We start from the raw sequence: 18,962 nt of genomic DNA on the forward strand, positions 1-18,962 counted from the left end.
TCCTATCTGATTCTAAAGATACTTTAATACTTTCTTATAGGCATATGTGTATCCTTATATAGATCTTATATCTGATTTTAAATCTCTCTCTCTGTCCTCCCTACTGTATTCTTCCTCTCTGATTTAACAAGAACTCCTATAGATATATATCAGGTCTTACATCTTCTGGCTCTGTAAGTAATGTATTAGTTTCTTCTTGCTGCTATAACCACAAATATAGTTACTTAAAATAAAACAAATTTATTATTTTATAATTATCGAGGTGCAAAATTAGATTTCCTTAGACTAAAATTGAGAGTGAGTAGGACTGTGGTCCCTTTAGAAGCTCTCATGAAGGATGTGCTGCTTTGCTTTTTCCAGCATTTGGAGACTGCCATCATTCCTTGCCTTGTAGCCCTAGACTGCCCTCACATCACTGATCTCTGCTTCCCTGACTCTCCTCCGCCTTTAACTTCTAAGGTCTCTTTTCAGTGAATTGGCCCACCTAGATAATGGAGGATATAATCTCCTCATCTCAAAACCCTCAATCACAGCTTGTAATGTCTCTTTTGCCATGTAAAATTCAGGGAATTTGGATATGGAGAGTTTTTGGGGGGGCATAATTTTGCCTTCTACAAGTGATAACCCTAAAATGATTCTACTGACACTACTCAAGCTAGAAAAATATATCATTGGCTTGTTTTTCAAGAGTACCCTCTAACCTTATTTTTATCATAAGGTTGATTCTTCAGTATTGTCCAGTTAGTACAATTCCTTCTATCATTCTCTTACTGAATCCTTTCTAAAGCAATGACTTAGCTATGAATTGTCATGTACAAAGCCTATTCTATAGGTTAAAATCATTTGATGTAATGAGAAAAGCACTATAATTGAGGTCTGGGTTTTAAACTCATGGAAAAGCAGATAACATAAATCAGTGTAGAAGACAGACTAAAGATAAATGGCTAGTACATACAGCTAGCTTAGGCTTAGAATGCCTTTAGACACATTTGAGAGATATTTTTAAAAGCCTTTAACAAAACTGAAGGCTGCAGGCTACAAGTTTGGATGTCTGATTAGGTAATAGTTGATCTTCAGGTATATCAAGTACTAAAATACTTCATCTACATTTCAGAAAATCCATGTTGTCTTTTCAAGTATTTGTTTTCTCACAAAAATTTATTTACCACTGTTCCCATAAAGATTATTTACTTTGTGGAGTAAACCACAAAACTCCATTTACTTCTGGAGTACACCATAGTAGTTTTTGAAAGTTTTCACATATATAGGGACACCTGGGTAGCTCAATGGTTGAGTGGCTGACTTTGGGATCGAGTCCCACATGGGGCTTCCTACATGGAGCCTCCTTCTCCCTCTGCCTATGTCTCTGCTTCTTTCTCTCTGTGAGTCTCATTAATAAATAAAATCTTTAAAAAACAAAGTTTTCATGTATATATATGTATATATGTCCCTGAATAACTTGACCTGTGACAATTGATAGGGATTTCACTATCTAGTTAGCTAGAGAGGTAAGTCCAAAATTAAGTGGTGTGATAAAGGATTGTAATAGAGATATGAAATACATGAAGGAGCAATTGATTTTGCTTTAAGTTAGGAATTTGGAGAGGTGGTCAGCTAGTGCTTTTTAGAAGTGGATGACATTTGAAGAATTCTCCAGGAGAAGTAGTATTCACTATTTAACTTATTTGAAAAAATAATGATGCTTATTTCATTTTATTTTCATGATTTTTTCCCCTAGATTTTGTCCACAACTGCTTGTGGAAAAGATGGCTGATATTAACCTCAGAGAAATAACCTTAATAGTAGGTGTGGTTACTGCCTGCTACTGGAACAGCCTCTTTTGTGGTTTTGTTTTTGATGATGTTTCAGCAATACTGGATAATAAAGACCTGCATCCATCTACACCTTTAAAAACTTTATTTCAGAATGACTTCTGGGGAACCCCTATGTCTGAGGTAAATAGTTATTTGTGGCTTATGTGTATCTTAGATTTTAAAATATTCTGGCAGTTTATTAATTATCCTAATTCTTTTTTTTATCAGCATTGTCATCATAGATAGCACTTCTGAATTTGTTTCCCTAAAATGTATGTGTTAGATAGGAAGTAGAAGATGCAATTATTTTCCTTAAAGCAGTACATGATTCTTTTCTTGGTTGCGTACTTTCATTTAATCGTTTTAAAAACCATATATGTGTGTGAAAACCAAGTGTGTTAGAATAGCAATAAGTGTAAACAAATCTATTTCTTGGTATCTTTTTTTTCATGATATAGGCAAAAGCAAGGGCTACTTATATATTTAACCATCTATAAACTTGTGATTTCAATATAAATAGATTGGACTTTAAAGGTATTTAGTTTTTTCTGCAGAAAAATTTAAATTTGTAGCATATTTCTTAATAGTTATTTTAATTTTATACTGAGAATCCAAAAGTTTAGTTAATTTTTATGAGGATGTTTTTATTTTGCCAGTAAATTTATTTTGAAGGTCACTGTTAAACTGTTTGGGATTAAACCCTTGTCAGTTTGGGATCACATAGATTGGATCACACTGTCCTATTATATAATAGCTGTATGAAATGGGTGAGAATATATCTTTTTAGGTGGCAAGATGTATAAAGGATCTGATCCATAAAGGAATAATACCTGGAAGATAAATAAATGAATTTATCTATAGTTCCTGGTGCATAATTGTTGAACCGTAACATAATACTCTTCTAGTTTGTCAGCTGTCATTTGTGGTCCCTTTCTGCATTCTTTTCTTTTTTTTTTTTTTTTTTAAGATTTATTTATTTATTCATGGGAGACAGAGAGAGAGGCAGAGACAGGCAGAGGGAGGAGCAGGCTCTCCACAGGGATTCCAATCTGGGACTGGATCCCAGATCCTGGGATCACTGAGCCGAAGGCAAACACCCAACCTGAGCTACCCAGGCGTCCCTGCATTCTTTAAATACAGAAGCTTCTCAAGGGTGGGGATGAAATCTATATTTTCTCGAGGCACAAGCACATAAGAAGTATTTTTTTCTTGTTAAATAGACAATTTATTTTCTTGTAATTTTCCTATTTTCAACCAATTCTAGCCTTTAAAAGAAGTAAATATTTGATAATGAGAAAAAATGTGATTCTATAATAAGGTACATTATCTTCTAGGCAATTTATTTCCTTCGACCCCTACACTTTATCCCCAGGGACTCTTAGAAATAATATGTCTATTTCCCCAATTTAAGCTAGTATCTGCTGTGAATTTAATCATGACATTGAGATTTTAAACTAAAAGATTAGCTGACCAGATTAAAGGTCTCATGAAAGTTATACCATTGTCAATGCTATGTTTTGTGACTTCCTCAGCTTACAGATTGAAAATTTTATTCAGAGCACCTATAAGTGGACACACTAAGTAAAATACTCAAAGTGAATGAACAAATCTAAGGTACAGTATATATGGTGCCTAATATGCCTGTTTTCTGATGGGCATATTCTCTTCCTATAGGGAAATGTGCCATTAAGGAAAAATTATTCTGAATAGTATATAGATATTACAAGTTTTCTTGATAGCCCTGGAATTAGCACATTCAAAGATCTAATGGTTGATGTCATCAAGTAATGATAGCCTGGAAGCCTATCTGTGAGTGCCCAACCCTTCATAAGGATTTTCGTGCCAGTGCAAATCTTAAAGACACATTTTGGGCTTAAGACATACTCCTGAGCTGTATGAATACTGGCATAGTAGGGGATCTTTGAACTCCTCTGGGCCTCTTAGTGTTTAGAATATCTCTTTAGTAAGCCCATTCTTTAGATATGTAATATTGTTTTTGAATGATGGATGATAAGTCTAGCATTAGAATCTCCCCAAGTTGGGCAGCCCGGGTGGCTCAGCAGTTTAGCGCCGCCTTCAGTGCAGGGCGTGATCCCGGAGACCGGGGATCAAGTCCCATGTCAGGCTCCCTGAATGGAGCCTGCTTCTCTCTCTCTCTCTTTCTCTCTGTGTCATGAATACATAGTTATGTATACATTATGTATCTGAATACATAAATACACGCATACATATTGCATAAATGTGAATAATTATGTAAGTACATACCAGATTTATTGTATATGTTATGAATAAATAAATACATAATTATGAATACAAAATCTTTTTTAAAAAAGAATCTGCCTGGGTTACTTAAAATATTACTAAGGCTCTACTCAAATCTGTTACTTATAGTTATCTCAGAATGGGGTGTGGGCATCAATATTTTTGTCTTGTTCCTTTTCTGTGCGTTTGCTTTTTTATTGTTCTTGTGGGACTTAGGGAGGACAAGTAGAAGATTGTGCTTTTTCTCTTTTCTTAAATTACTCAAGTGATTCTCTGGCATAGCCGTGGTTGAGAACCACTGAGCTGTAATGAGCCATCTCTTCTGGCATTTGGCCTATGAAATATCTTTGCAAATATTCTATCTCCCTGTGTTTTGCCACCCCTGTGTGGAGATTCGCATTAACAGAGAACTATTAGCTTATTCATTATATTCATGCTTATGTTTCTATTGCCGACTAATACTGTGGATAATTAGGTTTTTTCTTTAATATACCTGAACTTTATAATCTGTATTGTTTTGTTTGTAATAGAACTAGCTATTTTACTGTATTCTCACAGAGTAATCTACAGTTCTCTATTACCCTGATGATTATTTCTCACAGTGGAGTCTTAGATTACTAATTAATTGTGTGAATAATTAGTTATGGTAATAATCTATTTTTTAATTGGCCATTACCTGTGACTGTGCATCTAGTAGACCTAACAAAGCAATTATATATATTGCAATTAAAAATAACCTATTCCTGCACTTTCAGACTTCATCCTTTCAACTGGTAAATGTGTCCCAGTGGAACTACAGTAACATTTCAGGCAATCAGAGGATTTCCAGAACCATTTTTCCCTTTTGGATACACATCATGTCAGCTCAGTATAGTGCCTTAAAAATAATTTTGTATGCCTGAGCTAAATCAAATGATGTACAGAAATTAAGCAGCAAAGAACATTTTGGGTAGACAACACTCATGGCATGTTTATTCAATACAGAGATATTAAATAAAATGTTTCTGTTTTCAAATTGAGAAATGTTTGTTCCTTGTGGTTCTTAATGTTCCCTTGTAGAGATGAACAGGCTTGAGTTCTACACCTGTAATACCAGAGTTATAGCAAACTATAGTAAGAAATATGAGAGAAAAGAGGCTGAGCGTGAATGCCCTTCCATAAAATTTTGAAAAGTAACTGTGATAATATTTTATGTGTTTTGACTTGTGTATTTTATTCTTAAATCTGGTTTTATTTTTGTCTTACAGTAAAAATATTTCTAGTTAAATAGAACTTCTAGTTTGTAAAGAAATTTGGCAACTTTTTTTTTTTTAATTTTATTTATGATAGTCACAGAGAGAGAGAGAGAGAGAGAGAGGCAGAGACATAGGCAGAGGGAGAAGCAGGCTCCATGCACCGGGAGCCCGACGTGGGATTCGATCCCGGGTCTCCCGGATCATGCCCTGGGCCAAAGGCAGGCGCTAAACCGCTGCGCCACCCAGGGATCCCGAAATTTGGCAACTTTACATAAAATTTGATTTATTGCCAGAAGAGACTACCATAACAAAGATATCTATTCTCTTATTCTAAGAAAGTTTTTATTTTTGTATTCTCTGTGTAGTATTTGGGCATTTGTTTGGTTTAATATATTCAGGTTTATATATTATGAAGCTATTTTTCATAAAACTTTTGAGTCTCCACTATTAAAACTGAGCTGGTAAATATTCTGTTCTTATATTTTCAAGGATCTGGCCAGCAGTTATATAAATGCTTGTATTAGTAGATTGGAAGGTAGGATTTGGAGAAAATTCTGTGTTCTAATTTGACCAATGCTACTATTGTCTTGCTTTATTATTTCTTAAAATCTGTATGTTGAAGAGGAGTTAATAGTCAGATATTCTTCCTCTGCTGTTGATTCTTTAAACACTGTATTTCATGGTGGAAATTGCCTTGTTTTGGGACAACAGAAATGGGAAAACATAGATTATAAAGCTATCTTTTATGTTTGTGTTATCCTTGCAGCATTTTGTTATTTTATTGCTATATCTCAGCCAAACGTAGATAGTTTCAATAGTAAATGCACAGATTAGTTTTATATGCCCTGAAGGACCATGGTATTTTAATGATAATGATTGTTTTTTTCCTTTTAGGAGAGAAGCCACAAGTCCTACCGTCCCTTAACTGTATTGACATTTCGCTTAAATTATCTGTTTAGTGAACTGAAACCAATGTCCTATCATCTCCTAAATATGATTTTTCATGCTGTAGTTAGTGTGATATTTCTTAAAGTCTGCAAACTTTTTCTGGACAACAGGAGTAGTATGATTGCTTCTTTACTTTTTGCAGTGCACCCAATACACACAGAAGCCGTAAGTAAAATAGTAAATCAGTGTTTTCTTTCTTTTTCTTTTTCTTTTTTATTTTTATTTATTTATTTTTTAAAAGATTTATTTATGATAGACATAGAGAGGCAGAGACACAGGAGGAGGGAGAGGCAGGCTTCATGCCGGGAGCCTGACGTAGGACTCAATCCCGGGACTCCAGGATTGTGCCCTGGGCCAAAGGCAGGCGCTTAACCACTGAGCCACCCAGGGATCCCCTCTTTTTTTTTTTTTTTTTTAAACAAAGCATGCATGGTGATTATAATGGTTTATTTTAAGAAAAAAAAAATTAACCATGGCTTTCATTAAAATATTTGAAGATTTTAAAATTATTATAGAAGTCTTAACATCTGATATAGAGAGTCTGGCTTCCTACTATATATAATTTTTAAATTTTAAAATTTGAAACAAACATTATTTAAGGACATAAGATACTGCTCAAGATGAGTAATGTAAAGTATAAATGAATACAGTTCTTTGCTAATTGTTTTTTTATTAATACAGATTTAAAACATTTGTCAAGTTTGCAGTGTATTTCAAAGAACAGAAAATAAGACAAATTTAAGTAAAAGATGAAAATATATCAAAATACGGGCAGCCCGGGTGGGTCAGCGGTTTAACACAGCCTTCAGCCCCGGGCCTGATCCTGGAGACCCAGGATCAAGTCCCACATCGGGCTCCCTGCATGGAGCCTGCTTCTCCCTCTGCATGTGTCTCTGCCTCTCTGTGTGTGTCTCGTGAATAAATAAATAAAATCTTAAAAAAAAAGAAAATATATCAAAATATATGTAAACAGAAACAGACATCCTAACCAATGATGATACTCAGTACTTACCTATTGTCTGTTGCCACATTTCAAAATTGTGAGCTGCCTCTGCTGTTGCCAATATATCTATTAGCCCCCACCTACCAAGACATACTTAAATTATAACTTTATTTTTCTTGATAATCTTGAAACCCCCAACAGAGCAAACAGGGCTCTGTTCAATTGCTTTGTTACAAGCTTTCAGTTGTAAGCAAAAATGTGTGTGTTTAAACACTGCCTGCTTAAATAGTTGTGTGTATATTGAAAGGGGTTTGTGTATCTCCCACTGTCTTGAACCTTTTTATGTCTAGTTGAACATTTTTCCATACATTTACAAAAATGATAGGTTATTTTAAATTTTGCAGTGAGTTCAGAATATAGAAGTTTGAGGGTTTTATATTTAAATTTTTAGAATTTAAAAAAGGCCTTTTTAAAGATATTTACTTGAGAAAGAGATGGATGGAGCATAAGCAGGGAGAGAGGCACAGGGAGAGGGCAGGCAGACTCTCTATTGAGCAGCCCCCCTCCCAGTGCAGGGCTCAATCCCAAGACCCTGAGATCATGACCTGAACCGAAATCAGACAAATAGAACTGACTGAGCCATCCAGGCATTTTTTTAAGTGGAATTTTTAAAGTTAATTATCTTGAGTTTACACATTTATTATAATAGAACTTACTGAATTTATGATATTTTTATATTTTAAAGATTCTTGTATTTTAAGAGAATATGTAGGAGCTTAGATTTTTTTTAAAATTGTAACTATTCTAGATATTGTACTAATGTAAAATGTTACTGTTGAGGGCAGTTGGGTAAACAGTACACAGGACTTCTCTGTGTACATATTTTTGCAACTTCTGTGAGTCTATAATTGCTTCAAAATAATAATTGTTACAGTCACTGGTAAATTTATTTTTATGGAAGATATACAAATTCACCACATGAGGGCAGTCAAAGAATGTCTAAGAAAATGAAATGTGTGCTTGCAAAATTACGGCAATTTGATTTCTAAAGTGCTATTCCTATTACATATGGTAGTTAAATTTTCAAGAGGCTTTTCATAAATATGAACTCCCTTTCCTTTTAGGTAACAGGTGTTGTAGGAAGAGCAGAACTTTTGTCATCCATCTTTTTTCTAGCTGCATTTTTGTCATACACCAAATCAAAAGGACCAGATAATTCCATAGGTGAGTGTCTAACCTTTAATTTTTTCTCTATACCTATAAATTTTGATCAAGTAGTTTTTATTTACTCCATTTTTTATAAAACATATGCCACACTTGAGTTTATATTTTATACTACTTTATGTAAGGATATATGAACATGGTATGCAACACTGTCAACATTAAAAAATTTTTTGCATGTAATTTTCCTTTTATCATGACTAACAGATTCTGTATGATTTAACTTGAAAAAAGTTACCTGGAGTATAGCAGTTTAAGAGTCATTCTTAGTTCCATGTGCTGTTACCTATTAATGATACAAGTGCCAATACTTCAGTTGTCTTTCTATAATAACACCTGTGAAGGCTGTGAATTGTATTGTTTAGGTAAAGTTGAAAGTATGTTAAACTTTTATTGCGTGTTGATAATAGTTCAGCTGTTTATTGAGTCCCCACTATGTGACCCACCCTGCAAAATGCTTTGTACGAATTAGGTCATTAATCCTACTCATGCCAGGTATTAATAGATAAATTCCGGGCAATAAAAATTATTTTTTAGAAGGAACAATGGGCCTGAAAGAGGTTTTACATAATGGTTACCTGTATTTGGCTGATATAAAATTTAACAAGTTTTTTTCCTACATTCTTAGAGAATTTTCTCACTGTAGACTGAAAGAACTGATGATAAGGAACCTAATTTTATATTAATGTAAACTAACGTTCAAGAAGTAAGTGATTTAGCCAAACACTTCAGTGTCTTTTTGGATTTGTAATATGGATGGATTTCTATTTCCATTTCCTAGAATGGTTCCTATTACATATCTGTTCATTACATATCTGTTAAGCAGATGACCAAGTGAATGATTAAATTCTAATTAAAAAGATGCTGAACCTGGGATCCCTGGGTGGCGCAGCGGTTTAGCGCCTGCCTTTGGCCCAGGGCGCGATCCTGGAGACCCAGGATCGAATCCCACGTCGGGCTCCCAGTGCATGGAGCCTGCTTCTCCCTCTGCCTATGTCTCTGCCTCTCTCTCACTCACTGTGTGACTATCATAAATAAATAAATAAAAATTTTAAAAAAAGATGCTGAACCTACTTTTGAAACTTTATCCTCTTAATTCCAATAATACTTCATATTCCATGGGACATAATTTTACACTTGAGGCCATAAACATCATTTTGTCATCATCTTTGTATTCACTATTTTATCCAATGTATGCTGTCCTGTGTAAAGGTTTTCAATATGTAATTATTTGGTCACTTTAGATTCTAGGCAATTCATTACCCATTCCCCCCACCCCCTTTTATTTTTAAACAATCCACCTCAGGGCCTTTGTTCTTTTCCATTAGTTTGGGTTTCTGCTCAAATGTCATCAGTATACTATTCATCTTCTCCATTCCTTTCTATTTCCTTTTACCTTCTAATTTTCCTCATAACACTTAGGTCATCATTTAACAAATTATTTGACTATTTTTTACTTAACTATTATCTCTCTCCCCTACAAAATGTAGTAGATACTTAAAATAACCGAATATGTGCTCGCTGGAGGTTTGTATCTTTACACATGTAAAATCAGTTTAGAAACCTATATTTTGAACTTGGAATGGATTTTAATGATTGAAATTAAGTCTATAAAATCAGAGTCTATGTTCATACAGTAATAAAGTCACCAAAAGTTGAAGAACTGAAGTGACTGGTTTCAATAAACCTCTTGCCTTTTTTAGAGCTATTGGTTGCTTAGATTGAATCCAACATTGCAGAGGGCAAATGTTTGCTTTTTGTCTTTAGTGGGAATTACAAACTAGTAAGAATCTCTGAATTTAACATCAGAGCAACCAAGTTAAGAGTTATGATTTCCTTATTATGCATGACTATTTCATTTTTAGACCTTCAGAATTCTTGCCTCTGGGCACCTGGGTGGCTCAGTTGGTTATGCTTTTGCCTTCAGCACAGGTCTTGATTGGAATCCACCCCGCATGGGCTCTTTGCTCAGAGGGGAGCCTGCTTCTCCCTTCCCCTCTGCCTGCTGCTCCCCCTCACTATCACATGTGCCCTTTCTCTCTCTGTCTCTCTCTCTCTCTCAATTTCTCTCTGTCAAATAAAATCTTAAAAAATTATTTCCTCACCTTAAAAATGGGTATATCTACCCTTATATCCCATTGGAGTGATTTTGAGACTCAATGAAATAATTCATGTTAAACTTGGTTATTATATAGACTGATATATATATTTTTAAATGTCTTTTCAAGGCCATTTCCCACCTGTTTTTATTATATTCATACTCATCCAGCCATACTCTATATCATTCATTTACCAAGCTTATTCCCTCCTCTCCTCCTTTATTCATGCATACCTTTTTTCCATGTCCTCTATATCTTTGAGGTTCAACTTTAGGTTCAGCTTGTTTTGTAAATAATGATCTACTGGGGGTCCCTGGGTGGCGCAGCGGTTTGGCGCCTGCCTTTGGCCCAGGGCGTGATCCTGGAGACCCGGGATCGAGTCCCACATTGGGCTCCCGGTGCATGGAGCCTGCTTCTCCCTCTGCCTATGTCTCTGCCTCTCTCTCTCTCTCTCTCTCTCTCTCTATCATAAAGAAATATTTTTAAAAATTTTTAAAAAATGAATAAAATCTTTTAAAAAATGATCTACTGATTTTTTTACCTATATGAATTTTTTATTGAGGTTAGCATAATTTGGTCCTTGGTATAATCTCCTATTTGTGGTTTTAAGTAGAACATGAGGTTTTTTTGTATTTTGTTTTTGAGAAAAGGAATACTGTTATACAGAGTATCTCCAATTGTATTTCAGTGTTTTTTGAGTTGCTTTTCTTTTAGTAATTTTAATTTATAGAGTATTTTAAATTTGAAAACAATTTAAAAAGTAAATGAATTTCTGTATTAAGCCCAATGACAAAAGAAAATCTATTAAGTTCATAAATTGTTTTTTCTTTTATTTATACCTGGAATTAAGTCAATTATTTGAGTTTTTACTTTAAGGTTCTTAATAAACAAACTTGAGGTCACACATTCATACCACAATGTCTCTTTTAAATTGGAAAAGAATTGAAGATCCTATTTTCCAGTAGGAAAACTAAAACTCAGAAAAGTTGCCCAAGGTCACAAAGCAGGTTAGTAGTAGATCCAGAATTACTCTCACAATTTATTCTTCTTTAATCAAATTATTACTACTAACTAGAGACATTTGCTTAACGTTGATGAAGTAGGTTTTCTGTTTAAATAGAACTTATGAATATTCTATTGAAAATTTTTTAAAAGAATATTAAATTTTCTTTAACCTGTTTCTTTTTTTCATACTCTTTTAAATAAAATGTTAGTCTTATTTGCCCAGTAGTTTTCAGTTTCAAGTTTTAATAAGACATATAGATGTCTGTGTAGTAAAGTATTTGTCTTCATTTCAAACTGATAGTTCATTAATCACGACACTCCAGCCTATAAAGTTTCTCTTTTCCACAAAAATTTTTTGTTCAAGTTATACATCTTGATGTTTTGTTCTGCATATATAGAGGAAAAATCACAACATTTAAATACATTTTAAGATATAAAGTATAGGTGAATGGGGAAATAAAATGTAAATATAGAATCACAAGTAAAGTGTTTTAGTAATGTGTAATAGTTGTCTAACTTGCTATCTATTTATGATATTAAAATAGTGTAGTTCCATATTTTGCTGTTCTTAAATTGCAGTATGGACTCCAATTGCATTGACAGTGGTTTTAGTTGCGATTGCAACATTGTGTAAAGAACAAGGAATAACAGTTGTGGGAATTTGCTGTGTGTATGAAGTATTTATTGCCCAGGGGGTAAGAAAAAAAATTTTTTTGTTGCTATCCTTTATCATATTCGAATTATTTTATAATAAACTTGTTTTCCAAATGTATTATTATATAAATTGGTCTGTTTACTAATAATGATACCAAAAAAAATTGCAAGAAACCAGCATGTTTTGTCCTCACATCCATTGAAAATTACTTAACATTTTATAACTCGTTCATTTTTTTTAAGGACTACTCTTTGATTTTAATAATAGAATCATTAGGCAATTTGGAAATGTATACAGTACTGTTGTACAGTATACCTCATTATGGGATAAGATTATTGGGCTCAGTTTTATTTATCATCGGTTCCATAAATTGCTCCGTATTGATTTTATAATTGTCAATTTGTATCTAATCTTGCATTTTTAAAGTACTGCATTGTTGAAAACATTGTAGTATATTGTTATTTAAAGTTTTTTTTTTTTTCCTTTTGCAGTATACTTTGCCATTATTATGTACTACTGCTGGGCAGTTTTTCCGTGGAAAGAGTAGTATTCCATTTTCTATGCTGCAGACACTAATAAAACTCATTGTTTTGATGTTCAGTACACTATTACTTGTTGTGATTAGAGTCCAGGTTATTCAGTCCCAACTTCCAGTATTCACCAGGTATGAAATTCTGATTCTTTTTTTTTTTCATTCTTCTTTCTTTCTCTTGATGTTAAGTGATTATAAGTGTTTCAAAAAGTCTTTGATTTACATTGACTTTTTTTAACAGCTTTATTGAGGTATAATTAATTTATTTAATTTATTTTTTTTAAAGATTTTATTTATTTATTTATTTATTTATTTATTTATTTATTTATTTATTTATTTATTTATGAGAGACACAGAGAGAGAGAGGCAGAGACATAGGCAGAGGGAGAAGCAGGCTCCACACAGGGAGCCCGATGTGGGACTCGATCCTGGGACTCCAGGATCATGCCCTGGGCCAAAGGCAGGCACTAAACCACTGAGCCACCCGGGTATCCCTAAATAATTTTTGTTAAACCTGCATTTATTTACAATGTACAAATTAGTGGGTTTTGACCTATGTGTACATTCATGAAACCACCAGAATGAAAATAATGATTTTTAACTTAATTGCTTAAGTGTTGTCTTTTACATTTTAGTGATTTTTGTTCACTTGCTCTATTAATTATTGAGAGGAGGATATTAAAATCTCTGACTGATTTCTCTATTTCTCCTTGTAGTTTTATCAATTTTTCTTCATGTGTGTTAAAACTCTATTATTAAGTGCATAACATTTAGGATTGTGATGTCCTCTTGATGAATTGAATGAACCCTTTGCCTTTATTAAATGAGATTCTTTATCCCTGGTAATAGTCTTTCTCAAAAATTCACTTTATTTTTTGTTAATATTACGTTCTTTATCTTTTTCCATCCTTTTAATTTATCAATATATTTTATATTTTAAGTTGACTTCTTGAAGGCTACATAAAGTTGAGTCTTCCTTTTTTGTTGGGTCAGATAATATTTTTTAAATGAGATGTTTCAGGTGTTTACATTTAATGTGATTTTCACCTTGTACTATTTTTCTTTGTGACTAAAGGACTTTCTTTAACATTTTCTGTAGGTCTGCTGGTGCTAAACTATTTTAGCTTTTGTATATAAAAATACCTCCATTTTACCTTTGTTTTTGAAAAATATTTTGAATTCTTGAGGGTAGAATTCTATAACAAGTGTTGTCCATTCAGCCCCCTACCCTAATAATGTTCCTCTTCTGTTTTCTAGCTTTCATTGTTTTCACTGGGAAATCTTCTGTCATCTTTATTTTTATGCTTCTGCATGTAATGTGTCTTTTTCTCTATGCTTACTTATATTTATCATTTTTAATTGAGACATAATTGATCTATAACACTATTTTAGGTATACATGTAATGATTTGATATATGTATATTGAGAAATGATTATCATAGTAAGTTTACTTACCATCCATCACCACAAGTAATTACAAAAAAATTTTTCTTGGGATGAGAACTTTTAAAATCTACTTTCTTTGGAATTTTCAAATATACAGTAGCACACCGTGAACTATATAGTCACCTGCTGCATATTACTACCCTAAGATATATTTATCTTATAACAAATTTTGGATGGAGGTGGTCAAATGATAGAAATTTCTGGTCACTATTCTTTTATCTTTGTGTGTCTAGAGCCTAGAATCTGTAGGTTTTATATTCCATAAATTTTGGAAATTTATTATCTATTACTTTTTTTTCCATTATCTTTTACTTCTTGAAATATTTTTCTAGGGATCCCTGGGTGGCGCAGCGGTTTAGCGCTGCCTTTGGCCCAGGGCGTGATCCGGGAGACCCGGGATCAAGTCCCACATCGGGCTCCCGGTGCATGGAGCCTGCTTCTCCCTCTGCCTATGTCTCTGCCTCTCTCTCTCTCTCTCTCTCTCTCTCTCTCTCTGTGACTATCATAAATAAATAAATTTAAAAAAAGAGAGAATAAGCTGAATATTTTAAAAAAATATATTTTTCTATTATCTTCTTCTTCTGGGACCCTAATTACATGTATATTAGGCTTTTTGAAGTTGTCAAGCTAGAGCTGTATTCCTCTCCCAAAACCATTTTCTCCCTCTTTTCATTTTGGATAGTTTCTTCTGCAATGTATTCAAGTTTACTAATCTTTTTTCTGCAATGTCTGATCTGCCTTTAATTTTTTTGTAGTTTTTTTTTTAAGGATTTTATATTTATTTATTCATGAGAGATACAGAGAGGGGCAGAGACATAGAGGGAGAAGCAGGCTCCCTGCAGGGAGCCTGATGAGGGACTAGATCCCAAGACTCTGGGATCACACCTGAGCCAAAGGCAGATGTTCAATCAATGAGCCACCCAGGCATCCCTTTTCTGTTTTTTTTTTGTTTTGTTTTCATTTCGAACATTATTTCCATCTCAAGAAATTCTGTTTAAGCCTATTTTATATGTTTCATGTCTCTACAAGTTCTAGTGTTTTAACGTCCTCATCTAACAATTTTATTGTTATGTGTCATTTTTTTTTTTTGTATGTGTCATTTCTTAGTCAATTTAGATTGAATAATTTTTCTCCTCATGGCTTATATGTTTATTCTACTTTACATGCCTGGCAATTTAATCGATGCCATATGTGCATTTTACTTTAATACATTACTATAAATGTTTTAATATGTTATAAATATTAATATTACTGTAAACTAATATCAACATTATATTACTATAAGCTATAAAAATTATACTATGATTTTGACTTTAATATATTACTATAAATATTAGTATAAGAATTAATATGTTTAACATATTATAAAGTTACCATAAAATTTATGGCTATATTTATTTTAAAATATTATTATGAAATAAAAAGTTATATATTACTATACATATCTATGTTGTTATAAGTATAAAAATTACTATAAATATAAATATATTACTATAATAGTATGAACATTAAATATTACTGTAAATATTTAATATATTACTATAAATATAAACACTATATTTAATATATTACTATAAATATTTAGAGCTTCATTCTGGAATGTATTTAAGTTATTTGAGAAATGTTTCATCTTCTAGCTATGCTTTTTAATCTTTAATATATGAGACCATAACAGCATTTACAATAAGAGCAGTTTTCTTCCATTACTGACACAAGACCCTTCTGACTACTCTGATAGACTGTGATTTATGAGGACTTTCATTCTGCTGCTGAGGAATTATTCCCACCTCTGCATGGTATTTGAGAATTTTTATCTAATGCTTTTGAGAGATACTTTCCTAACTGCATTCTTTTTCCTAAGGCTGCAATAACAAATTACCAGAAACTGGGTACCTTAAAGCAGCAGAAATGTATCCTCTTACAATGTTGGAGGTCAGAAGTCCAAAGTCAAGGTGTTGGGCACAGTTGTTTCCTTTTGAAGATTCTCAGAATCTATTCCATGCCTCTTTCCTAGTTTCTAGTGGTTGCCAGCAGTCTTTGGCATTGCTTTATCCTTGTGTGTTTCTCTGTATGTGTATTCTGTGTGTATTCTCTCTTTATAAAAGGACACCAATCATTATATTTAGGGCTCACCCTAACCCAGTATGACTTCCTCCTAACTTAACTAATAGGCAAAGAACCTATTTCCAAATAATATCACAATCTGAGGTTCTGGGTAGACATGAATGTTTGAGACACACAGTTCAACCTACTACACTGACCTTGAGTATTTCCTTACATATATATATGCTGATCAGTTCTCATCAGTACTAAAAACTCTGTACACTTCTGTTGTTTGAGAATTCAAGTCCTGACTCAAGATTTATTATTTTTCATATAGATATTCAAATATGAAAGTTTTTAAAATATTATTTGTTCAGATAGTATTTACTTTTTCTCAACCATTTGAATTTTTAGAAGATCAAATCAAACATTAGGGGTTGATTTTTCAGCAATTCCTTCATTTTAATGTGAGAAATTGAGTTTTTATTTTGTTTTTTTTTTTTAGATTTTATTTTTATTTATTCATGAGAGACAGAGAGGCAGAGACATACAGAAAGGGAGAAGGCGGCTCCTTGCGGGGAGCCTGATGCGGGACTCGATCCCAGGACCCTGGGATCACAACCTGAGCCAAAGGCAGATGTTCAATCACTAAGCAACTCAGATGCCCCAGAAATTGAGTTTTCTGACAATATGTTAATATAGCCACTAAAATTTTGAATGTCCCCTAAAAAAATAAAAATCTGAAGCTATTCATTTAAAATATACTTTAAAAAAATGATTTGACTATGTTTGCAGGAAACAAACTAAATTAATGAAATGTACATGTAATATATCATGGCCTGGACAAATATAAATTAGGATATAAGGTTATGTCGGTATGTACTAGGAGAAAAAGTAAATTGTAAATAAAATGTTAAATAGGTCTATACAGTTACTATTCTATACTGGAAATTTGGTTTTCAGCTTCCTAAAAGTCTAAGCAAAGAGAAAAAGCTCATAGTTGATATAGTTTTCTCTGTCCAGGCAAAAAAAAAAAAGAAAAAGAAAGTATTTCTAGGAAACAATTTATGTAAACATTTAGTGCTGAAAGAAGTATCTCATATAGACAAATCATTCGTTAGTCTTTTCAGAAACACTTATACAACAGGTACAACAATGAATCTTTTAAAACGTTTTTACTTTTAATTAGGTTATATTTCTGCAGAATAACATATTATAGTGGTTTATATGAATTATTCTAATAATAAATTAGAAAAAGATAACCTAACTCTGATAGACTTCTTCATAGTTTCTATCACCTAGATGTTTCTTAAAGGGTAGACAGTTTGAACTCTAGTGAGGACTGAGGTATTCGTAAAAAATATTTTGTCTTTTTTTTTAATATTTTGTCTTTTTAATGAGATTACACATAAAATATTGATTTTATTCAGTAACTCTGATAGACTTCTTCATAGTTTCTATCACCTAGATGTTCCTTAAAGGGTAGACTGTTTCAACTCTAGTGAGGACTGAGGTATTAATAAAAAATATTTTGTCCTTTTTTTTAATATTTTGTGTTTTTAATGAGATTACACATAAAATACTGATTTTATTTGGTATTTTATTTATATGTTATACATTTTGTGTTAACAAAATGTTTTAATTTAAATAACTTTTTTCATTCTTTATACAGGTTTGATAACCCAGCTGCTGTAAGCCCAACTCCTACAAGGCAGCTAACTTTTAACTATCTCCTTCCTTTGAATGCTTGGCTTCTATTAAATCCTTCAGAACTCTGCTGTGATTGGACCATGGGAACAATACCCCTAATAGAGTCATTTCTAGATGTTAGAAATCTTGCCACATTTACTTTCTTTTGCTTTTTGGGGGCATTGGGAGTATTCAGTCTCAGATACCCTGGTGATTCCTCCAAGACTGTTCTAATGGTAAGAAGCGTCTTAATTTTTTTAGATTATGTAACATTCAGTTAATTTAGAGACTGCCTTTATTTATTTATTTAAAGATTTTATTTATTTATTCATGAGAAACAGAGAGGCAGAGAAGCAGGCAGAGGGAGAAGCAGGCTTCCTGTGGGGAGGCCAATGCAAGACTTGATCCTGGAACCCCAGAATCGTGCCCTGAGCCAAAGGTAGACCTACGCTCAACCACTGAGCCACCCAGGCATCCCTAGAGACTACCTTTAATTTGTCAAAGCATCTTCTTAGAAACAGCAACTTTCTTTGTTCAACATCTGCCTAATTTATTAACTTATTTTAAGCTATCCTAAAATTATATATCAGAATTGCATATGCAGGCATAATTTGACATAGACATTCAGCATGTAAAATAAAAACTGGTTATGAATTTCCCTGATTTGATAGGAACTCTGAAACCATGAAGCATCCCTTTGGCATCACTTTGTTCTATTTCTTTACCCAAGTAGATCATATACTTTGAGGAAATGGTTCATATTATATACTTCTTTCTTTTCTTGATACAGAGAAGAGTGTCATGTATGAGATAGATAGCTAGAAATGTATAGCTCTTTTGTTCTCATTAGCAAGATTTTCATTACTCCCCACGTTATTTTCTACTATGTTCAGAGGACTCTGATAACAGCCTACTTGTTGTTTTTCTGAGGTGTATTTCTTTGTAATTTTCTTACACTGCTGTCACTTGTAATGACAGTTTTTTTGTCTCTTCCTTTAAATTACTGAAGACAGTAATAATCTTTAACATTTTCTTGAGTATTTGCTATATACCAGAAAGTATTTTTCTAA

At 33.0% G+C, this 18,962-nt stretch overlaps 1 protein-coding gene across 6 annotated transcripts in view; it reads left to right on the plus strand.

Annotated features, from left to right (window-relative positions):
- TMTC3 (transmembrane O-mannosyltransferase targeting cadherins 3) overlaps positions 1 to 18,962 on the plus strand; it is a 74,813-nt gene that overhangs the window by 20,650 nt on the left and 35,201 nt on the right. For 5 of the 6 annotated variants that reach the window (XR_005370446.1, XR_005370445.1, XM_038558605.1 and 2 more), the window contains 6 exons: positions 1,739 to 1,955; positions 6,206 to 6,424; positions 8,327 to 8,426; positions 12,107 to 12,222; positions 12,674 to 12,846; positions 17,876 to 18,128. Coding sequence is in view for 4 of the 6 variants with exons in the window: in XM_038558605.1 (XP_038414533.1) it covers positions 1,767 to 1,955; positions 6,206 to 6,424; positions 8,327 to 8,426; positions 12,107 to 12,222; positions 12,674 to 12,846; positions 17,876 to 18,128 (1,050 nt within the window). In the remaining 2 variants the exon portion in view is untranslated. The remainder of the gene's footprint in view (positions 1 to 1,738; positions 1,956 to 6,205; positions 6,425 to 8,326; positions 8,427 to 12,106; positions 12,223 to 12,673; positions 12,847 to 17,875; positions 18,129 to 18,962) is intronic. The other variant, XM_038558607.1, reaches the window with a different exon arrangement.

Source organism: Canis lupus, chromosome 15 (genome assembly GCF_011100685.1).
Source record: "Canis lupus familiaris isolate Mischka breed German Shepherd chromosome 15, alternate assembly UU_Cfam_GSD_1.0, whole genome shotgun sequence".
Classification (NCBI taxonomy): domain Eukaryota; kingdom Metazoa; phylum Chordata; class Mammalia; order Carnivora; family Canidae; genus Canis; species Canis lupus.